The sequence below is a fragment of the Ailuropoda melanoleuca genome, chromosome 7 (genome assembly GCF_002007445.2).
Source record: "Ailuropoda melanoleuca isolate Jingjing chromosome 7, ASM200744v2, whole genome shotgun sequence".
Taxonomy (NCBI): domain Eukaryota; kingdom Metazoa; phylum Chordata; class Mammalia; order Carnivora; family Ursidae; genus Ailuropoda; species Ailuropoda melanoleuca.
The window spans coordinates 96,663,911-96,688,484 of record NC_048224.1 but is presented as its reverse complement, the minus strand read 5'-3'; the positions used below and the strand labels follow the sequence as shown (position 1 = coordinate 96,688,484).

Here is a 24,574-nt window from a genome sequence, read left to right as displayed (position 1 = left end):
AGTTAAATTGTCAAGAATTGGAGACAGTGTTCTTATTTGAAGTCTTTAGGCCCTTGAGTGTCAATTCATGTCAAAATCCACCTAACTCATTCGAGATTGAAACCTTCATAAGGTAAGATCATTTATATTATTCAGGCCAGTCTTCTAAGTAAATTGCCTGAATTGTCCCAGACTTTTTTTTCCCTGTTTATCCTTCCTAACAAGAGGAAAAAAGGTTTTTTTTTTTTTTATTGTTTGTTTGTATATGATTTATCAAAAGACACAAAATATATCAAGTGGCTTTTGGGAGTATGTTTAGCTGCTGAAAGTAGATGATATATGGCATTTATTACTTCTGGATCATTTTGGATCTTGTGTGTGTGTGTGTGTGTGTGTGTGTGTGTGTGGTGGGGGGTAAAAAGGGATGGGAGTAGGGATAATTGTCTCAGATTTAGAGCAAGGCTTAATTGCTTTTTTCAAAGACTCACGTCTTTAATTATGAAGCAAGCAAACTGACATACATTTATTACACTGTGAAACCTTGCATCTCATCTAGTCTGTCTTGTAGCAATTGCTTCTGAACAGATGTTACCTGAAACACCTTTGTGCAGTTGGTACAATGCTAAAATTTGTCATGCTTTTATTATTGTTGTCGTGAATTAACTCTACTTTATGGCATAACTTTATTGCTGTGTCCTAGAATCTTTATATATTTATTGCCTTATAAATTGGATTTAAAATTGGCTTTTTATATAGAATGTAAATTAACATGTGTATAACTTGTTTATGCTTGCAGAATAATACCAGAAAAAACTGCTACGTATTATACTAATGTAATTGTCTTTAACTCAGCACATAGTATCCTCCCAACCAGGAATGAAATGAATGCTACAGAATATGCTACCATCACACTCTGCTTGTTTCTCCCAGAAACTAATTTGACTTTTAGATCTATAAAATATAGATGAAGCATAACCTCTTACTTCATGGGATATTAAGGATCAAAGCATGAGCTTTCTTTGAACAGGATCTACAAAGGTAACTTTTCTCTCCATAGCAGCAGGGTGGCATTGAAATGCCTACCGTTGGGAATAATTTTCTCAAATAGCAAATCAAATAATCATTATTAACTTAGGGAAGGATTTAAGAGTTTCAATAAGTTAAGTTTTGGTGCTGGAATGTTTCAGTTATTAGCTAATTAATGAGAACTGTTTGGAAACGCTTGCCGTAGATTATGTTCTTCAAAAAGACCCACTGTCATCCTTTCTTACAGTTTTTTTTATAGACGAGGCCTTGTGAATAGCATTTATGAGCAGTGACTTGGACCACTGTGAGGGCTCGAATCCTAGCTACGCCATGCATTCACTTGGGCTAGTTCCTTCTGTCTGTGCCTCTGTTTCCTCATGCGTAAAATGGGATTGTTGGGAAGATTAGAAGTTACTGTGTGGTGGGCCTAGAAGAGTACCTGGCTCGTTGTAACCACGATGTAAATATTTGCCATTTATGGGATTGTTGTTGCTGTCATCAGTAGTAATAGTGGTAGTACAATGTGTTCTAGGTTTTAGGGCACTGGAGATATTACATCGGGTATTTGAATTAGTTTCCTATACTGGAAACTCTTCCCAGGGTCAGGCTTTTTCCTCATGGTGTGTGTGGCAGGGGCAGAGTCCTGCTGTTTTCAGTTCTCCTGACCTGCCAGGTGACATTTGGGTTGATGCAGGCTTCTAATTGTGATGGCTGCATGGTCAAGAGCAAGGTTTTCAAACTTTCTAGGGGTTATTATTATTATTATTTTTTTAAAGATTTTTTTTTTTTTTTAAGATTTTATTTATTTATGTGACAGAGAGACAGCCAGCGAGAGAGGGAACACAGCAGGGGAAGTGGGAGAGGAAGAAGCAGGCTCCCAGAGGAGGAGCCCGGTGTGGGACTCGATTCTGCAACGCCAGTATCACGCCGCCAGTATCACGCCCTGAGCCGAAGGCAGACGCTTAACGACTGCGCTACCCAGGCGCCCCCTAGGGGTTATGTTTTTATATGTAAAATGGGGACCATGTAACTATGATGCTTGCATACAGATGAAACTTAGAAAAGAAACCTACGAAGGCAACAACCTCAAACTTAGAAAAAAAAAAATCCTTGTGATTCTCCAGTGTGGACTTGAATGATAATAAAAATAATGTTACTTATGTATGTATAGATAAAAACCAAAAATATGATTCCTTATGCTTATGGCTCTTTTACAACTGTAAAACTCGAACAGATTTTTACATAAAACCCAAAACAAAACTATAAAACCAATAAAATTCAAATGAAAAACAACATTAATTTAATGTGATTGATGATGATGTTTTGCCGAAATTAAGTCATCGTTGTTGGATTTAATAGTGGGAAGATACGCGTATGGCTGTTTTCCTTTTGTCAGCTTGATTCTTGGATGGAAATGGAATCCCAGAGGCTGAGGAAGCAGAGGACAGTGATAAAGCTGAAGACGCAGCCCCGCACGATTGGGAGAGACCTGTCATCTACCATTACTGTCTTTCTCACAAGATCTTAACTTAAGGCCCTGGGTGAAGTAGTGAACTCTTATAAACCTGGTTATGGTAAAAAAGATAATCTAGCCATATGTAGGTATTTCCTATTCAACTGTATGAAATTGTTGAAAAGGAGCAGAAGGAATTGAAGCCAAGACCACCAGCATCTATATTCATTTTTCTCTTGAAATGCACCTCACTATAGCTCTGAGTGTGTGGTTCCTTGAAGAGTGTTATTTTGGCATTACGGACAACCTTTTGGAACAGAATTCTTCCTGAGTAAGGAGAGTGTGAAAACCTGTGTAGTGCAATGGATGTTGTTTAGCCTTCTTCTGGTGCCCTGTTGTGGTGTACACGTGTGCACACACACACACACACACACACACACAAGTGTGGCCACTGGAAGCCACACTTCTGGTGGGAGGACCATGGTTTAGAGTGGTCATTCAGATTGTCCGGATGATGCTTATTTTACTGCAAATGTTTAAGATAATCTTGGAAAAATACAAAATTGAAAAAGTGTTATGGACATGGAGAGTCCGGTAAGGGATCGTTAGACTCAGTTTGAGGAATCCAAGAGATGACTTAAGAAGGCGGTCAAGTACAGGAACCTGGCGCAGGTTTTGCCCCTTTAGTTCTTCGTCTAGTGGTGAGCTCAAAGTGATGAGTACGTGTTTCTCAGTTGTGAAGGATGTATACAGTGTGCTTCAAAGCAGTTTTTCTTAATAGTTTATTGAGACTTTTCCCTTGTAATTTAAAAAAAAATATATATTTTGTCATGCAAAAAAGGGATAGAACACCGTGTGCTCACCAGTGTCAGAAGTGAAACTCTATAAATCCTATTGAAATGTCTGTCTTCTCCTTTCCTATCAATATTTCCTTATAATCTTTGCTCTTCATTTTCTTGAGGTGTAGGGGCTTACAGGGCTTTTTATTTATTTCATGAGGGACCTTCATGGGTTAAAGATGGCTAAATACCTGTTCAGCTGTCCAAGGCAGTTATCGTTGATTCTAGGTTATTCTGGAAGTTAAAAGAGAAAAGTACATGCTTCTTTTGGAGTTGTGATGTAGAATTTCTTGAAACTCCTAGTGAGCTATATGGATTAGTGTGATTGTAAGATCCATAATAGTGCATTTATTTGGCTTATTTTATTATAAAGTATCTTCCCAGGATGTGGGGAGTTTATCCTGTAATTGCTGCATTTTCCTGAGGTGGGTTGTTTATCTGGGCATCAGAAACTGAAACTTTGTAACATTCAGTTTTTAACTAGGATTTACAAATTGGTGACATTAATTATGGACTGTACTGTGGTATTAAACTGTTGTGTTGATCAAATCCTTCGGTAGAATGCAATTCATAAGGACAATTACAATTCATTTCTAATGAAAAATTTGACAGTCTGAGAAATGAACATGAAAACCAGAACGCACATCATCCGCAAACAGAAATTCAATGTGACAGTCTCATTTCTTTATAAAAGGTGATGGTCTCCAATTAAGACCATGCTCAAACTTCATTCAGCCTCTCTTCTGAAGTTATTATTTTGCTATTATTGATGTGTTATCTTGTATCTTGAACCTGTTTTAGCTTACTTTATGCATGTGTTTGTGAGCTCTTGGAAGTCACTTTCTCTGCAATGCTTGGCATAGGCTCGAGCTTACTACTGTAGGTCTGTGAATGCTTGGCTAATTGAAAATCTATGCAAAATTACTCTTGTAACCTTACACCACCTGGTTCATTAATCTATTCATGATTAATTTAAATTTAAATGTTACTGATATACCCTAAATGTCTATTTCTTTTTACAAAAGATTTCGGTGGTGGTGGGAAGGACATGTAAAGGCTATCAGAAGCGTATCTGGGTCATTGGAGAACTGAGCTTACCCATTCAGGCTCCTCCAGGGGCTGGCAATGTGGCTTTACAGCCCCACTGTGGTAAAAAGGACTTAGGATAGATTCAGTGGATGCAAATATGGCTGTGTATCTTTCGGCAAATTAATGAATTTTTGTGCCTCTCAGTTTTCCTGTCTGTAAAATGGAGTAGAGAACCACAGCATATCCACTTAGAGCTTGTTGTCAGGATTAATTGAGGTAATGATGTTTCAGTAGCGTGGGCACAGTGCCTAACAGTTACTACATGACAGCTATTATGAGTTTTACTTTTGTGATTCTTCCTCAGATACCAGAGGAGGGGGGGAATCTCATCTGTAGTGTTGAATTCTCTAGGGCTGGTCATTTTGAAGGAGATGTGACAGGATCCCAGTTACTGGCAGCATTTTGACCATTCTTTTCAGCTTCCCACCTCCCTTTCTCACTGTGTTCCTGCTAGACACCTGCACTGTGTCCAGAAACCCGACCTTAATTCAAGTGGGGAACACACCGAGAGGTTTGTTTCCTGGACATACCCCCCTCCTTTCTGTTTCATCTAGACCTCCAGCCCCTTGACCGTGCCTCTCTTTCTTTGTCAGTTTCCTGCCGACTTTCGCTCCACACTATACCCACACTCCACAAAAGTTTAACCCTGGAACTTTCGAACTAGGATCCTTCCCATTCCTCGCCTCCTCAAAATTGACATAAGGTAGACTTTAAATAAAGAGAGAATCTCTGGTTTCCTTGTCCATTTGCCTCACATCTCCAAACCTGGAGCAGCCAGACAGGCCCTCCGGGTCTTGAACTGGGCTGCTGCATCGGGGTGGAAACCCTCCCAGCTCTGAACTGACTCCCTTACATTCTGGATCCAGGGGCCCGCTGATTCTGGGTCCTCAAACCTGCTAGATAATCATCATCACAATAGCTACATTTATTCAGCTCTCCCAGTGGGCTGGGCGCTATTTTAAGCACTTAATCCTAATTCACTGCTTTGAAGTAGGCACTCTCACCACCCTCTTGTGGGGCAAGAGGCCTGAAGCTTGAGGTGGGGAGAGGGGTTTGGGGCCTTTCCTGAGCTGCCACAGCTGGGGATAGGGGGTGATGGATACCAGCGCAGCCGGTCTAACTCCAGAGCCCTGGCTTTGACCTTGATCTTTGGTTACCTTCTTTTCCCTTTCTCTTAACATTAATGCTAAACCATCATCATCACTCTTTTTACCTTTGCTATGGGCTCGATTCCTTTTTGTTGTAAATAGTTTTTTTTAAACTGAAAAAGTAATGTATGCACCTCTTAAAAAGGCCAGCAGTGTAACAATACAGAGCGAGATCCCCAAGACTTCCTTACGTCCCAGGCCACCAAATCAGCTTGTTCCCAAACAGCGGCCACGGTGACTTCTATTCATTTCTTTTGTATCCTTTAATGATACTCAGCATGTGTGTGTAAAATACCCACTTGTACCCACACAGGAGCATTCCACAGCTTTCAATTAAAAGATCTTAGAGATGGTTACCCCTGGCTCTTAGCACTCGCCTTGACACCTTCTTCAGAGAGAAAATAAAGGCCGTTTTGCTTGAACTTGCTCAATTTCCTGCTGTCTGCACCTGTAATCTTCTCTATCTGCAACTCTTCCTCCTTTCCCCTCCAATATCCACAGAAGAAATGTCTGTTTTCCTGTTCAAGGTTAATCCCTTTACCCCTGTTCTTGACCCAGTCCCATTCTATTAGGTATGTTTCACTCTTTATAGGTTGCATTCTCTAAGAACGCTCCAGTGCCTCCCATTATAAAAGAAAAAGCAGAAGCGAAACCAAACAGCCTCCCTCTCTGACTTTCTCTTGACCCTTCTCCCCTTCTGAATACTATGCTCTGCTTCCTTCCCTTACAGTCAGTTCTTTCCATTTATTCAGTAAATATTTGAATGCTCTTTATACCAAGTACGGCACAGGTAGATACAATTTGGTCCTTGTCTTCAAGAGGCTCCCATCCAGTCTGGTATGAAGAGACGTGTGAACCAACAAGTGGGAAGTGTTACCAAGGAGTCCATTTTATGTCATCTTGAAGGACTCAGGCTCTGAAATTAACCTGGATTTAAATCCTGGCTCTGTATTTGATAGCTGTGTGACCTTGGAAAATTACTCTGTTTTTTGTTTGTTTCTTCATGTATGAGATGGGAACATTAGTACCTATATGGTACATTGAATATGATGGTTCAATGTGTTAGAATGGGGGTTGACACATAAGTATTAAACAGCTCTTAGCTCTTTGCTGCTCTTATGATGGTGTTGGCCAAGGGTAGAGTGTTTTCTTCAAGGATGGATTCAGCCACCTGCCATTGTTCCTCAATCTTGCCTTTACTTCTGTTCATTCCACCGAAATTGCTTTGGCAGATCAACAATTGCCAACCTGGTGGCTGATTTCAGACTTCATCCTACTTGACTTCACAGGATTAGCACCGACCTCTTGCTTCTTGAAACCTTTGCCATGACTTGTTCTTCTCTTCTGATCTTTGGTCATCTCTCTTTGCACCCCTTTAAATTGGTGTTCCTAAGTACTGTCTCCGATCATCATCTTCCAGTTTATACCTCCTTTCAGCCTGAGCTTGTCCATTTCTTTAGCTTTTACTACTACCTAGATCAACGTTTTTTAGGAGGAACTTTCTGTGATGAGATATTCTGTTCTGCTGTGTCCAGTTTGATAGCACTAGCTACATGAGGTTAATGCTCCCAAAGAGCTGAATTTTTAATTTGGCTTAATTTGAATTAATTTAAATAGCCCTGTGTAGCTAGTGGCCAATGACAAACTTTGACCTACATTTATTTTTAAAGGGACTGCCTGTGGCCCTCAGTGTCTTCTCTTGTACGTCAGGCTGCCTGCCAGTGATGTGAAGATTTACTCCCTTTGGAGAACATGCACATCTTATTCTGGCCAAGATGATGCACTTTCATAGCCTCTGATGCCACCATCAATGATAGGTTTATGAGCCAAATGACATTAGCAGTGACAGAACCAGGTGTGGGATCACACCCGTTGGAAGGGCTGTCATCAAGAAGACAAGAGGTAACAAGTGATGGTGAGGATGTAAAGGGAACATTTGTGCACTGTTGGTGGGACTATAAGTTCAGCCACTGTGGAAAACAGTATGGAGGTTCCTCAAAATATTGTAAATAAAACTACCATATAATTCAGCAGTCCCACAGGATATATATACAAAGGAAATAAAATCAAGATCTCAAAGAGACATGGCACTCCCACATCTACTGCAGCATTATTCACAATAGCCAAGATATGGAAACAATCTAAATGTCTGTCAACAGACGAATGGACAAAAAAAAAGATGCAGTATATATATAAACACACAATGGAATATTTTTCAACCACGAGAAAGAAGGAAATCCTGCCCTTTGCTACAACACGGATGGACCTGGAGGACATTATGCTTAGTGAGATGAGCCAGACAGAGAAAGACAGATATTGTATGATATCACTTACAATGTGGAATCTAAAAAAGCCAGACTTGTACAGAGAAGAATGGTGGTTACCACGGGCCAGGGATGGGGGAACTGGGGAGATGTTAAAGGCTACAAACTTCCAACTAAAACATAAGTTCGAGATCTCTAATGCACAGCATAGCAATTAGAGTCAACGATACTGTACCATCTACTCCAAAATTGCTAAGAGACCAGATCTCAAATGTTTTCACCACAAAAAATAAGTGATAATTATGTGATATGATAGAGGTATCAATAATGCGATGGTGGTAATCATTGCAATATATAAATGTATGAAATCAACACTTTGTGCTCCTTAAGCTTACACAATGTTAAGCGCCAGTGATATCTCAAAAAGAAAAATAGGGGAGGATTATCTTCACACCCTTGGAAGAGCCGCAGTCCTCAGTAATTTGCACTAACTTATTAGGATCATTGGGTGCCTTCTCATGGCTCTGGCTGTCAGCTGAGGACTTCACCATAATCCTTGTTGACCTGTTTTATTGGGGTCCTTGAATGGAGCTATTATCAACGTGAAACTATGGACTTTTAGAAGTACTTTGCAAATATACTTGGGTTGTTGTTAGAGCCGAATTTTGACTTCGCTGGAAGATTGTCAAGCAGTTTAGACCGTAGTTGCTTGAGCTTGCAGCTTGACTGCAGAAATTGGTGTGTTCACAACCTAACGTGTGACATAGAATGCTCTGTGTTGGAGTTTCACCATGTCGTGATATGTCACAGTGCAGATTTGGTGCAGTATTGGGCTGCTCTGTATTTGATGCCATTCAAGGACTTATCTTTCCAAATTCATCTGGATGACACGTGCAAAGAAGATCATTAAGACGAGGAACCTGTGTATATCAGTATGGGTAGCCTTCGCAGGACAGTTACTTTTGTGATACTATTTTTTGAATCACCAGGAGGAGAAAATAAGTGACCCAGGCTCTTTTTTTTTTTTTTTCTCTAGAGCCTATTTATTGGATTGTCAACTTCTTCAGGGCAGCTGCCATGTTTCATAGGTCTTTTTGGGCCAGGCCTAACGTGTTGTCTGCTTAGCTTAGATGCTAACTATATCCAGCGTGGTTAATATTTCTAGAAGAAATGTAAAATGAACTACATTTTATGCATAATACTAGGACTGAATGTAAGAGTTGGGATTGTGCTCTTTTCCTCTGTTTTTCAGATGTTCACTTTGTAATATGCAATCATCCTTTGGGCTCATTTGTAGTGACAAACCAATGTAAAGACTAGTAACAAAAAGTAGTAATCAAATTATGCAAGACAACTTTGTGGTGATTTAGTTATTATGAAGAGTTCAAACTTCATCAATAATTAAGAATACTTAATTTTCTTTGATTAGCTATTGCCCTGTAATTTTTGATTTGGGTGTGTGTGTGTGTTTTCTTGAATATGGATATTTTTGTGGCTTATATTTTAGTCTGAATTGGGAGAGCATGGTTTTCAAAGGCTTGTGGTATATACTGCAGCTTAAATTCTACAAATTAGAAATAAACTATTCACTCCATCTATTACTTAATAGAGCAACTTTAAGACATAAATGGGGAAACTCCCTAGCAAAACATATTCTTGTTAGTTTATAGAAATCACAATTCCGCCCCCCCCAACTTCTTATACTCACTCACCTGAACTTTTAAGATACAACTTAGTGGTCAGTGTTATAATGCTTAATAATCATCCAATTGGAATTACGTTCATTTTTCTTGTTAAGATTTCTCTTTCAAATTTCTTTGCCTCAGAAACTGCTTCATTTCCACTGCAAGTCCTCCGTAGATTTGATAACAGCTGCTGTCTCATGGTAGCAGTGGGGACTATGGGAAAGGAAGGGGAATGAGTCTGGGTTTTGGAGTCACAGTGACCAAGGGTCCATTTCCAGCCTGGCAAATCACTTCTGTGACAGTTTTGTGATCTCTAAGATGGGGATAATGGCTAATTAATAGGACTGTTGGGTGTACTGGTAATTATGAAGAGTGCTCAGGAAGTGGTGGTGGTAATGACGAGGTGGGCTGTATCATCTGGGTACTGGGGGAGTCTTGGGTTTTGTCTCAGAGCCTTTTTTGGCTTAAAGAAACAGACCCCCATATAATATCTCGCTTGAAATTGGAAAGGGCCGTCATAAAGACAGAGCTGTATATTCTTGGATCAAGCACAGTAAATGTAGCTGGTCCTCCCAAGGGTTTGGAACCTAGAACCAAGAGCTGGCACCTTCTGTCATTCTCTCTTTTTCTGGGGTCATACAGCCTTGTATTGCTTCTCACTAGGCATTTGCTCCATTGTTGTATCTCCACAGAGCACAGCTTCTGTTCCTTTGATCTTCACACAGCCAAGCTCAGAGCCTCACAGTTCCAGGCATACATGGTCTTGGCCTATGCAAGAACAGATTCTCATTCCGGAATCCCAAATCCAGATTTTTGGTAGAGTGAGGATATGATTGGCTCTGCTTGGGTGTAGGGATTGATCTCTGTCACGTCTGTGGTCAGGCCTGGCTCACAGAGAACAATGAAGACTGTTGGGTCCACCCCTATGACACAGAGAAGGGACTCTGTGCATGAGGCAGAGATGCCAAGTATCTATCATGTCAACACATGTGGGTCTTTGGAGATTCCTTGATGATAGTCTTGGCACTGGAAGACTGAGTTCAGAAGAGTTTGTCCAAGTTACTGGTGTTTAACCATGGTTGCCCATTAGAGTCACCTGGGGGAGCTTTACAAGTACTTGTGACAGGCTCTACCTTTGGGTATTCTGATTCAGTTGGTTTGGAATATTAAGAAAAGAAAACAGAAACTCTTCAGCTGATTCTCTTTTGTGGTCAGGTTGAAAACCACTGACCCTAAAATGTGCCCTGTACGAGGTTTAGGTGCTCAAAGATGAGGGAAACAAGGTCCCTGGTACATTAAAAACAAAACAAAACAAAATAAAACAAGAAAATGAAAGACGTAAACACCAACTGCAAACAATGATCAGTGACCCAAGGGAACTGTAAACAAAGAGCTTTGGATGAAGAGAGGTGGGCTCATCATTTCTTGATGATAATGAAGGGTGACCCACCCTTACCACAGGTTTATATGTTGAATACCTACTCAGTATGGCTGCTTTCCACCCATCTCATTCACCCATCTAGCTGTCCCTGCCCTGAGGCCCGGGCTCTGGGCATGGCGTTGGGAAACTGCCCCTGCTTGAGTTCTCAGCCACAAAGTAAGATGGCAACACGCGAGAGGCCTCAGCAGCTGTAAAGAGAATGGTCCAGTGTAACTGATGCCCAGCAAATAGAGCTGCTGGCAAAATGACCATGACAAAAATCCTGTTCTCAGGAGCCCACGCCCACTTTGGGCAGGGGACCTGCACACATTTACATCAATAACAAATGGATTTAAGTGGATTAATGGATGATTTCAGTGCCCAGTGGGAGGAGACTGTTGGATGTAGCCTTTAGAATGATGGTGACCTGAAGCAAGGTGATACTGGTGGAGATGTTAGTGGGAAGGAAGGGGATTTGATGTGGCTTTTTCAACTAAGGCTCCGAGCAAGTGTATGAGGACAGCCGCTTCCTACTCTCCTGGTACCAGGGGAAACTGAAGCTCAGAGAATTTAAGTGCCCAGGGTCACACAGCTAGCTGATCAGTATCTGAGCTGGATTCCAATCCAAGTGAGTTTGCTTCTGGAACCCAGGCTGTTAGCCTCCTGCTGGGGGAACGCAGGGCAGTATATAAGAGTCATAGGAGAGGTGGGCTTGTGGGAAAGATAAGAGAATTTTCCTGAGGCAGGCGGTGTTTGAAAGGTGAGTAGGTGACCGTACAGGGTAACAGAAAAGGCCTGAGCGCAGGTATGGAGAAGGAAGAGACTAGGACAGCGTCTCAGGAAGAGCCCAGACGAGAAATGGAAACATTGGTGGATCAATCTAGCAGGGGAATTGCTTTCGGAGGGGAAAGGGCAAAGAGGGGATACTGCCTGAGAGGGACCCTGTGTCGGGGCTCAGATATCTGTGGGCACTTGACCATTTGTGGACCCCCTGTGGGAGGAGCCCCTAGGGCTGGTGCTCAGACTCCAGTGGGGTCTGACGGATTATGTTGTAATTAAACTACTGTAATTAAAAATTTTTTCTAACTTTCCTTTCTCCAAACATGCTTGGCTATTCCTTCGACTACCCCCCGCCCCCCTCATCCCCTCCAGCACCCCCTAATTCTATACTTAAAAAAATACTTTTGTTAATGCAATAGAAATAGTTGGTGCAAAAACTGCCTTTGTGGGCTTTACAGTGTTTTGAGAGTATTTCTAACAATTCTTAGTAAGTAACGCCTGGCAACATGGGCCAACAAGCCACTTACAGCGCCCTGAAGGAAATGGTTGCAAACAGCCCTGTCGCTTTCCTTCCCTCTGAGGCTTCTTGAAACGTGTGCGTATTCAGCTGTTGTTTACTGGTTAAGTTGATTATTCAGAGCGTGTTTTTGTACTTTTTGTGTTTGTGACTGTACCGTTGGAGGAATAAAACAGCCCCTGGCCTTACAGCGGTCTGGCGCCCACCTGCTGCGGCTCCCTCCCTTCTGACTTTGTCTTGTTTTGCTGTAGCTGTGCTGGTTCCCTGTTCCTTGAGCGCCCTAGACCCGCTCCTTTCCGGGGGCCGTTTTCCCTCTGAGTTTCTTTCCTTCTTGTCCACACAGCTACCCCCTTAGGGTGCCTTCTGCTCTGCTCCAAGGCCCCTTGGAGCTCTCTCAGGCCCCTGCCGGCCCCAGCCCCCCACATTTAAAATCGCAGCCTGCAGACACTCCCGCTGGGCTTTCTGGCCTCCCCTCACCATGCAGCTGCTTTTCATTTTAGCGTAACAAGCATCACCTTCTAACATCCTCTGTGACTTATTTATTGTGTTTACCGTCCCTTCCTCAAGAGAAGGAAAGTTCCTTTAGGACCGGAGTCCTTGTTTTATTTACTACTGTACTCCTTGTCAAGAATATAGTTATACTTAATAAATGTTTGCTGAGTGCCCGCCCTTGGATTCTGTTATGCTGGCAGAAGAGGAAATTTTCTGTTACAAGTTGTACCCAAATCCTGGCTAAAGATTAATTGGACTTGAGTCTTCGATCATGGCTGTAATGTTTGCCCGTTAATAGCATGTATTGAAGCAGATGTAATTAGCAAGGAGAGATGGCTTTTCCTTCTGGTCACCAGTGAGCACCTCTCCTGTGTGCTGCTTTCACTGTCTTATTGTGGTTATTGTCTTGCTGCTCTCTTGGCTTTAAGCTTCTAAGGGCAGGGACTGAGTCCTCTTCATTTTTGATGTAGTGTCTTGCCCCTTTTGGCACTCTAACTGTGTAGTAGGAAGATTAGGAGTAGGAGATTAGGTTTTTTTCTTAAAATCCTATTTTATTTGGTACCATGTCCTCGTTTGCATGAAAAAGTTATCAGGTGAGTGGTATTTACCTTAACATTCTTAACATAGCGTGAGATCGGTTACATTTACAATAAAGAAAAATGATAGATTTCTTTTATCTCTGCCATTAATAAGTGTCATAAAATAGAAAAATAAAGCTAAGTCAATATGTTATTGCCACAGAAATTGAATTTGTGTCAAAAGGATTTGTGCTTGTGATGTAGTGATTCGTATATTTTTCTTGGAATTAAGTCTCTAGCAGGTGACAACATCAATAATTCACGAAACCAAGGAGCTCTTTGAAATTGTTTAATTTATATATGTGAATTACAAAACCAGTGAATAATGTGCTTAATATATTCTGACATATTTGAAAATATGCATTAAAAAAACCCTAGCCTATTAAAGTCTTGTTTACAATATCAGATTTTTAAGATTTTTTTTCCCATACATTATTATTCGAAAAGGAACTTATCTATATTTTCTGCTTGGTGTGGGAAGTATTATCCATAGTAATGTGAAAAAGCTTTTCTCATTATAAAAATAAGCCTATTCTAGACAACTGGGAAAATGCAGGAAAATGTGGGGGAAAAATGGCTCCAAATCCCACAATCCAGATATATAAAATTGAAAATGGTTCTTGTCTTTTTTTTCCCCCCTAGAAGAGTATGTATTAATGGAGTTGGAATTATATTGCATATGCAATTTTAAATGCAACTTTTTTTCACGTAACAATTGTAATCATTTTCCTATGTCATTATAGTCCATATGGCAGGACTATAGTTATTTAATCATTCCCATATTCTGGGAAGTTTTACGTTGATTATAATTCTAGCTATTTAAAATAAACTCTGTAGTAAGAAATACTTGTGTATAAACCTCTGGTTTTATTTTGTAATTCTAGAAGAATTACTGGGTTAAAGAATGTAAGTAAACATAGGATTTATTTCACCAAATCATTCTCTAAAAAGGTTCAACAAAATTTAATTTCCTTACGGTGATGCCAGAATGTAAAAAAACCAAAATCCTTCTCGAACAGATAAGGAATGATGCATGGTGCTGTGTTAGCTTTGGGAATATTCAGTCTATGTTTGTGTCATGGCCAAGACCTCTAGGAATCACGCTCAGGAATAACCCAGTAGTTCAGATAAGCTTCAGGGTAATTCTGGAAGCTCTAGGACAATTTCCTACAGTGAATACTTTAAATAGTTCTCAGCCTTCTCCAGATGACTATAAAGGTCTTGGATTCTGGTGACCTAGAACTAAATCCCCTTGTACAGCAGCTCAGAGATTTGAATTGCCTTTCCTTGGACCCATGGCAGAGGAGTTTTTGATCTGGTAGAAGAGGTGAAAATAACTGGAATGGCTGAGGAGAACATCTTAAAATAGGTCTTCAAATATGTATTAAAGCTGTTACTAGAGTTAGCTATTCTATTTTCCCTTTAATTTAACCTTACTGTTGAGGTTTATTGAAGGAAAAAGAACATGGGATTTCTGCTAGAGAAGAAAAACCAAAACCAACCAACCAAACAAAAAAAACCCAGAAACCAACAAATCCCCCAAACAAAAAGACTTGTTGGGTGTCCAGCTCCTGTGATGTGTCATCTAAGAGAGAAGTCAAGTAACAATTTGATAATTGGTTTTTCTAGAGAGGTGGTAGTTTTCTAGCAGTTCTTTTGCTGCCTTTTGATCCTTGTGAAAACCTTGAGTTCTCTTAAATATTAATTTTTTCGCTTCTATGAATGCTTGAATGATGTCTCTCCCTGAAAGTTAGTGTTTCTTGATGACTCTCCTTTCTCAAAGAAGGAATTATGGAGAAGGGAGGTTGGATTCTGGGGTGGGTGAGAGTAGAGAAGCCTGGGGTAATGGTCAGGTGTTTATCTTTCTGAGGTAGGCAGGGTTTGGTTTTGAATAAATGAACAGATTAAAAGAAGCGGGAGAGCTTTTACTCATTCTCACCTAACCCTAACATCTCTCACTTGTCTCCACCTGGGACTAAAAATAGACCCACATGAAGAGCCAGTCAACTTAAAAGTTTTTCTTTACGTTATCAAAGAGCTAGCTCTACTCTTATCCTCGGTGCTATGATAGCTTCAGTATTATTTTTGGATACTTTTGAGCTCTTAAGTATGGAGCCCTTGAATATTTTCACATCTAGGTATGTTGTGTTGTTGCCTGGGAAATGAACTTTAGGCTCTATAGGTATGATTAGTGTCATGATTAGTAATACTCCTTTATATTCCTGCAATCTTTGCAGTTGGCATTGGCATTAAAACAGATGTATGGACCAGAAATCTCAGGATAAAGTATATGTTAGTATTTAGTGGAAAGGAATAATCTGGAATTTGAAACAAGTGTGGGCAATGCCCAGCATAACATTACATGCGTCTTTCTAATTTTTTTTCTTCTGTAATTTTTTATTTTATTTATTTATTTTTTATAATTTTTTTTTTATTATGTTAGTCACCATACAGTACATCCCCGGTTTCCGATGTAAAGTTTGATGATTCATTAGTTGCGTATAACACCCAGTGCACCATGCAATACGTGCCCTCCTTACTACCCATCACCAGTCTATCCCATTCCCCCACCCCTCTCCCCTCCGAGGCCGTCAGTTTGTTTCTCATGGTCCGTAGTCTCTCATGTTTCATTCCCCCTTCTGATTACCCCCCCTTTCTTTATCCCTTTCTTCCCCTACCAATCTTCCTAGTTCTTATGTTCCATAGATGAGAGAAATCATATGATAATTGTCTTTCTCTGCTTGACTTATTTCACTTAGCATTATCTCCTCCAGTGCCGTCCATGTTGCAGCAAATGTTGAGAATTCGTTCTTTCTGATAGCAGAGTAATATTCCATTGTATATATGGACCACAGCTTCTTAATCCAGTCATCTGTTGAGGGGCATCTCGGCTCCTTCCACGATTTAGCTATTGTGGACAATGCTGCTATGAACATTGGGGTGCATATGGCCCCTCTCTTCACTACGTCTGTATCTTTGGGGTAAACACCCAGTAGTGCGATGGCTGGGTCGTAGGATAGCTCAATTTTTAACTTTTTAAGGGACCTCCACACTGTTTTCCAGAGTGGCTGTACCAACTTGCATTCCCACCAACAATGTAGGAGGGATCCCCTTTCTCCACATCCTCTCCAACAATTGTTTCTTGCCTTGTCAATTTTTGCCATTCTAACTGGCAACATTATGTGCATCTTACGACTGAAAGAAGATTGATTCGTTTTTTCTTTTGGGTGTAACTTTGTTGTGTCACTAATCTGTTACGGACTTATTTTGACAAGCAAATAGTGTCATGTCCGGATCTGATCTTAATGAGCAAGATTTGATCCTTCAGTACTAATTATATGCTTATGAGGTGGAATTATTTTACCTTTAGAGATAGACTAAGCATTTGAATAAATGATGCAGTAATCCACCCTACCCACCAGAGAGTGCTGAATTCTCTTCAAACAGTACTCATTGGTGCCTGTCACTACGTGGCAGTAAGACCTGTCCCAATTGTACCAGCTCAGTGTTTCTCACTTCTTTGAAAACGGCTTGTACTTCCTACCTGTACCCTTCGTGTAGCTTGCTTCAGGGACACCAGTTTTCAAGCGAGCCACCTGATGAGAGATTCGAATGTGTGCAGGCTGAGGGGTGGTTTCACGGCTGGTGGTGGTGGAGTGTGGAGCAGGGTTTCTCACGGGGTCCTGGGCTGGCCGTCGCCTTCCCTTCAGGGCCCCTGGAGACTGTGGATGCCTAAGCCCCTCCTTAGACCTACTGAATCAGACTCTTAAGAAACCAAATCAGAATCTTGAGAAGCCGAGACCTTGTCCTCTTCTTTCACAAAGCAAATCTTCGTGTGTTTCTAGTACACACGAGCAAGGTGAAAACCGGGAGCCTGAGAGGGTCTTGTTGATGAAAATTGGGTCTGAGTCAGGTGCCATCAGAGGCTTTAATCTTACAGGTTTTCCTTGTTAGTGGCTCCTCACTGACCTAGTTAAAGGATGCAAATTTATGAAATTAAATTGTAACAGCTAGAAATTATTTTTTAAGTATTACCATGTATTTGGCTTTGACATTGATCAGGACCTGCTAGCTTGACCTTGGTGGTGGCTGCCATGTAACTAATGACATGAATGGACAGATTCTCTGCTCCCTGCTGGTTCCAATGTTCTAACCAATGAAAGAAAATATAAGGTTTGCTAAAAGTCTTGGGCTACAGCTTGGAATCTTTTTTATTTTATTTTATTTTTTTATTTTTTTAAGTGTATGTGGACCTTGGGTTTGTATGTTGCTTTGTATTATATAATTTATCCAGTCTTGTTTATTTCCTTGTAGACTAAGTTGGCTGGGAAAGGACCCCTTGATATTTACAGCATTTCATACAGTGCTCTGAAAGTCTAGATCTATTTTTTGACAGCATGTACGGTCTTCAATAAAGGTTTTGATACTTTGCTTAAATGCGAATATAGAGACCTATGTTCTGTATTTCTACCTTTTTTTTTTCTTCAAAAGAATGTAGGATCCAAAAAAAAAATCTGTAAAGACTTTTCTTTCAGTTGCAGAGTGATCCTCTTGACCATTCATCCTAGGACTGTCATTAGCAGGAAACATTGTTCCCTATCTACATGAGGTGCTCCTTACTTTTTAGGGGAGAAAGTAAAATTAGCAAATTGAGCAATGTAGGAGCACAGGAAGAAAGGTGAATTTTTTGGCTAGGGAAAGGAGCCCTAATACGCTTTAATAACACACTTTAGCCATTTGCCAATGGTTCTGTGTACAGAACTGTTCTTGAAATTACTGCCAGTTTGATTTATCCCATTGCCACAAAGCATTAATAACACCTATACAATCATAGACCAGGTAATATAACTAAAGGTCACAAAATCACATTTAGGTATGAATGTCTTAATAGGTCTAAAACTGTATGCTTTCAATTTCTTTGTGTGTGTGTGTGGAGGTACAAGTATAACCCTAAAAGTTGCTATTAGGTTATTTTTAAAGTGGTCCTATCTGCTTCCATTGAACGTTTCCTTTTCCTTCTTGGTATGGATATCCGCAAATGCTGCTCGTGAGCTGGACTGATGGGTGCAGTTCCTATTTCTCCTAAGCAGAAGCCAGAGTAAAGAGCATTGCTGGTAGCTATAAAACAAGTACATTTTAAAAAGTGTCTTAGCTAACCAGACATATAAACAGTTCCTCTAGTAGCAGTATAAAGGCAGTAACTTTTATAATAAAGTTCTTTTCTTTTTTTAATTAAGGATGTCACCCTTGCAGTTTTATATCTACTTCAAGAAGGCTGAAACCCCACAGAATTATCTCAGGGTTTTATGTCCATCATTTCATCTCCCCCTGCTCCTTTGACTTTTCAGAAGTCTGATCTAAACGTAGACATAATGTCCACTTAACAGAAAATGTGATTTTATACTCGCAAACATCCTACAAAAAGGTACCACTTGATAAAACTGTACATTTAAAATAAAAGTAGTGTCTATTTTTTCTTTGGGTCCTATTTGAAGTAGACTGGGATTGGACATTCAGTTTTAGGGGCAATTACTCATGCTTAGATCTACTTAAATTTTTAAAAGCTGACGGGTCTTTAGGAGTCTCCTTCAGATTGCATGCATGTAAACAACTATGTCATTTCTCTTTTTTTTGAAAGCTAAATCTTGAAGGGAAACTTATTCTGGCTTCCTTGTTTCGATATAGGAACCAAAATTTTTAGATCGGTTTTCCAGCTCTTTATTGTGTACTATAGTCACTACCTGCAGTCCCGTCGTGGGTCCTTGAATTTGCCATCGCTTCCTGCCCTACTGGCTTCTCTGGAACAGGGCGTGGATAGTGGGGAGAACCGATAGGCAAGCACTTTCCAGAGAAGGAATAAGAAACTTGACCTTGGCTTCTTGCTTTTCTCCAACTGTTAAACTTCTGCACTCTTGGATCCCTTTGAGTTTTCTTATCCCTGCATTATAATTCTGTCCTAATTCATCACATGTTCTTTTTTGTAGAAGATTGGTGTAAGTATGTGCCTACATAGTTTTTGAAAAACAACTAAAGCACTGAATAAATGGAATCCTTTTAAAAGCTAGATTCTTCCCCCCCCCCAAGATTTTTGAGAGAGAGGGAGAGGGAGAGAGTGTGTGCATGGGAACACAGGATTTTTTGGGGGAGGGGAGAAGCAGACTCCCGGCTGAGCAGGGAGCCCTGGGATCACGACTGAGCAGAAGGCAGATGCTTAGCTGACTGAGCCACCCAGGTGCCCCTAAAAGCTAGATTCTCAGATGTTTTAAGGGTCTAAAGTAGTTATGACCAAAAAAATGGATTTTATACGTCTTGTTTCTACTTAAGGGTGACTGTTCTGAGTTAATGAGTACAACTCTAACTTGAAAGGGCTGCGCAGCTTTAGGCCTTCGAAGTAAACAAAAAATGTTGTTTCTGGGTATTTACATCTTTTGTATTTTGCATCCTGTGATCTCCACCCCCCTCTTTTCTTGTCTGGCACTGTATTTTCTGTATCTTTTATGCAGTCTTTAGATCATGAATCTTGCCTGGGCTCTGCTCTAGTTTCTCTTAAAATTGTTTCTTTCCATTCTCTCAATGTCGCTTTTATGGCATTTTCCTCAGGCAACTCAAACTGGTCTTTGGGACTATTTCATTGAAGAAGGTGTTTTCTTTTTACCGTGGTATACTTTTCTAAACAGGATTCCAGCTGGATCCTTTTTCTTTGGCGTTACTTTTTAAGCATCAGGCCACCTAAAATGCCGCTGTGTTGGTAGTTGGCTATGTTCCTCTTGTCTTGGGAGAGGAATGCAAAACGACCCCCTTTCAGGTGTGATGCCCATTGTGACTGGGGTGGTATCTCTGGCTGAAGAATAGAAATGTGTTAACCACGTGCAGTGGGCTGGGAATCTGTTGGCAGAAATTGGCAGGAAATCACAAACAGCAGGCAGTTGGAGGGAAGGGTACCCCACACAGTCTTTCTACTGCTCCTTTTTTTGCGAACCTGAGAGCCCTGTAGGCTGGCGTTTAATTCTAGTAATGGCCTCTGGGAGGAGACTGTGGCCCTAACTGCCTTCAAAATCTTAGCAGTTCTGCCCAGGAGTACACCCACTCCTAAGGACTTCTGTGCTTGTTATTTTCAAGGGCTGAAGGTAATATTGAAGATAAATTCTAAGCCAGAATTAAACACTAGTTCTGTGAGTTCAGTCTCCCTTCTTTGTTCCCAATTTAACAGAGCGTGTAGGCTAGAACCTAGCGGGGTGGCTAGGAAGTGTGGCCAGTTCTTCAGCTTTGGTTCTATGCAAAGCTCATTCTGGGCCGCTCCAGTTACTGTTATTCTTCGCCCTAGAAGAGGGAACATCTTGGTCCAAGAGCAAGAGAATCTGAAATAGTGATTTGCTCTGTACAGTTTTTTAATCTGGATCGTCACTGAGATAGATTGATGAGCATAAAGGTGTGTTCGAGTATACAAACATGAATGGCAAATTTCATTCCGTCCATGTTGAATTTAGTGCCACTCAGGCTGTTAGATGATGAATGCTAACACGTGTTCTTTTATACTTCTAAAATTGGATCTATTTAGGAATGCATGTGACCCTTTCTCTGCCCTTTTAAATGGTCTAAGGCTACTGAATAAGATGAGGGAACATTGGAAATTGATTCCAGCTCCTTGCATACAAAATCTTGCCTGACTCTGGAATTTATAAGACTCCAATTTCTGGTCTTCTTGTTCCCCCTAAATACTTTTTCTTTTGAACACCACTTTGTAAGAAACTAATTTATTCACTTTCTAAAGTGGCCTTATGTTTGTCTAGCAGGGAAATCAGCAAAAGGGTTCTCAAAGAGGCTAGCAATGAAATTGAAAAGTGTCTACTGTCACCACTGGTGATAAATCAAACTGATGTTAAAGATGCAAATAGTCATTCCAGTACTCTCTTCGTTACTAGAATTGTTTAAGTTAATTAAGCCAGCAAAGTACTTCATTATCTACTATGCTGCATGCTAATGGTAGATTTAAAGTTTCACCGTCTTATGGTTCAGATTTTTTTCCATGTTTTAAATCTCCGTATCCATTGTGTTCTAATTCCATATACTTAATGGTAACTAATATTGTTAGTCGGGAATATATACTTACTGTTGCACAGGTTTTTAGTCAGGTTTGCAAGTCCAAGAAATCTTGAGAAATGTTTGAAACTATACATTCAGAGTACCTTTTGTCCATCTTCTTGAGAAGGTGATTAAAACAATATATAATTCATTTTTATTAGACTGTCAGGAATTTAATTATGTTCAACTTAGCATTATAGAATTTTTAAATGTATTCTATTAACTAAAAAAAAGCTGCTATAAATTACTGATATGATTGGTTTCTTTCATTTGCAGCATTTAAATATTAGGACACTGACGGATGATATGGTAAGGTTATGCTCAACATTTCTTCTGTTGTGAATCTTAACTAACCATGTGATGTGGATGGCGTGCTATGCTAACACCTTTGAAACTGCTTAAAAACCTGCATGTTTTGAAAATGCTGTTTTTTAGAGTGCTAAAATAAGAGGCAGAACTGGTTAAAAAAATACATGGCATTTTTTACTTTTGAATAGTAAAAGGAACTAGTTGATATGTTAACTTAAAAAATTTGTTTAATTACAAATTGTTAGTCAACTTTGAATCATTCAAATCAGCTCTCATTCTTTGGGGATGAATTGCACACTTCAGAAAGAGGTAAAAAAAATAGCTAAAAACATTCAGCTTTTTTGAAATATGTAGTTGCTAATTAAAGTAAACCAGATGAAAATCTCATGCATGTATTTTAAAAAAATATTGTTCCAAAACGAGAGAACCAAGCATACTTTCCTATTCTGCCTATTGATAATAGGCTTGCTTACAAGTAATTAACATTTTATAGGACCATTACAGCCTCTTGTATATTCAAGTACATGTTTTTGAGAAATAAATTTTTGAATATAACTCTTGGCTAATGATAAAGGATAATAAGAACAGCAACAAGGCCCAAATAAACAGTAATAGTGTAAAAAAAAAATGCTAGGACAAAGCGCAGTGCCCTGTTGACCTGCTTTTGAATTCGAATTCACCTTTAATCCAATATGAAACAGTGCCTAGAAAATAGGAAGCACTCAAAAAAATGTTTAGCAACGCTGTTCTCCAAAGTACCATCTTGTTGGGTACTTGGACAAAGTGGACACGCGAAGTTGCATGAGCTGTAGATCTTGACATGCAGGATCGAAGAAATTTAATTAGAATGTTCTGTTTTATTTCTCTGGATACTGTCTAAGAAAAGAATGTTGATGTAAGCTTTTCTGGATAACGTTTTTCACATAATAGTATTTAGGAAGCTGTAGCGATCTGGAGCGCTTACACAGAGGACATGTAAGATGCCGTCCTCATCTTAGCACTCAGTTGCTCTGAGGGTCAGCTCGGGTAAGTAAGCAGCTTGCCCAAGTATGCGCAGCTGGCCAGTGGTGCAGCTGTGGCTTGAATCTTGTTCTATAAAGCTCTGAATCCATACACTTACTGAACGGACTTGGCCTTCAGATGGCTGCTTATGACTGATAATAAAAACATCTGTAATTTTTTTGAACATTCATGAGAATATACAATGGTGTAATAGCCTTGTTAAAATACAGTTCATATAGAATAGAGTTCACCCAAGTAAAGTGTACAGTTGAATGGTTTGTAGTGTATTCAGAGTTGTACAGCCATCACCACAATCTTAACATTTCCATCACCCAAAGAGAAGCCTCCTACTTATAAGCAGTCACCCCCCCACTTACCCCAACTCTGTCAGCTTGTATCACTACTGTGTTCCTTTCCATTGCTGAATGCTATTCTAGGACACGTGAGGTTTGTTCATATTTTATGGGCACTATACACTTTTTTCTTTGAGCTGCCACTCTTACCCTTGTTACTACTGACCTTGCACATTGCCAGCCAACAGCCTCCACCCAAAGTTATAGAAACAGTCCTGTTTCTTCTCTAGAGTGGCTTTAGCAGGTCATTCTGGAAGCCATCTTACTCAGATTTTAATAAATGGGCTCCTCAGTGAAGACTAAAGTCTTCTCTCTCCATTCTGCCTCCATTCCTGCTCTTCCCTCATCCTTATAATTGGTCTTGGGAAGGTCAGAACTTCTGGGAAGTTATCATAGTGCTTTGTGTGGTATTTTTATTAAAGCGGTATATCACTCTATGACCTTCTTACCAGTTTAAACATCTTCAAGGAAGAGACAATGTGTTAATTACTTCCAGGTATGTTGTCTGATACATGGTAAGCATTTTCATTAATTTTTCATTGAGGGAATAAAAGGATGAATCCCTGTTTTTGATTACTTGCGGTTTTGTGGTTTCCTTGGACCTGGGGATGGTTTGGTCCTGGTTGGGCTTTCCATAGGTGGACCCTTGCCTGTGCACAGGGTTAAGAAGATTTTTTTTTTTTTTAAAGATTAAAAAAAAGGCTTTGACAAGAGATTGCTGTCAGACTTTCTGAACACCTGCCTGGATCACTGATGATTGCTTTGCCCCTGCCCTTATCTTCGATGTACACATGACTGATGACTGTTTCTTCTAGATTCCTCCTTGGCCTTTTTCCCCTTGACCAGCTGGCTGAACTACTGTCTGTCTAGCTCTCACTGTTCGCTTCTGCTCTCACGCTTAAGCCTGGCTCTTGAGTAGGCCAGGGCTTAAGTCCCGGGAAGGATCAAGCAGGCAGTCTAGTTCAGGCGGCTGGGTGCGTTGTTGTGGAGCTTAGAGAAGAAGCCTGGCTATCTTGAGTAAGACATACTGAAAAGCAAACCTTACTCATTGATTGATGCAGTGTGCAAAGAGCATTGGATTAGGAATCAGAAAACTCTTGTTGAAAGACAGAGCTTCACCTCTTTGTGCTTTGACCTTGGCAAATCAATTAATTTGATTGTTCACTTGTGAAGTGGGACTCATTATACCTTCTCTACTTTCCTCATAGTTTTGAGTTTCACTAAAGCTGAAGTGTGTTGAACTGCTGCATTTGTTTCTTTCCCTTTTTAACCCTTTTAAAAACATTTCTCAATGTCTAGACAGTGGGGTTATATGATGCATTTGCAGTTAAGCCTTATATGCTATGTCACAGACCAGTGCAGAACTTGGAGGAGGCAGGAATGGGTAGCTTATGTTGGGGCCTCTGTAAACCTGTTTCTGGTGAGTTAGAGCGCAGGGAAGAATTTGCCATGGGTGCTTTGATGTGTGCTGGTGATGTGTTTTCTAATTAAAGGTGGCTAGCCCACAGCCTATCTGTTGCATGTGTACTTTTAATTTAGAGCTATATATATATATATA

The 24,574-nt window shown here is 40.2% G+C and overlaps 1 protein-coding gene across 2 annotated transcripts in view; it reads left to right on the top strand.

Moving 5' to 3' along the window:
• Window positions 1-24,574, top strand: part of DIAPH3 (diaphanous related formin 3) — a 484,281-nt gene that overhangs the window by 5,634 nt on the left and 454,073 nt on the right. Inside the window, exon 2 of one of the 2 annotated variants that reach the window (XM_019796631.2) lies at window positions 21,629-21,661. The exons of the other annotated variant lie outside the window; for it this stretch is intronic. Coding sequence (XP_019652190.2) covers window positions 21,629-21,661 — 33 coding nt within the window. The remainder of the gene's footprint in view (window positions 1-21,628; window positions 21,662-24,574) is intronic. 2 annotated transcript variants of the gene reach the window in all.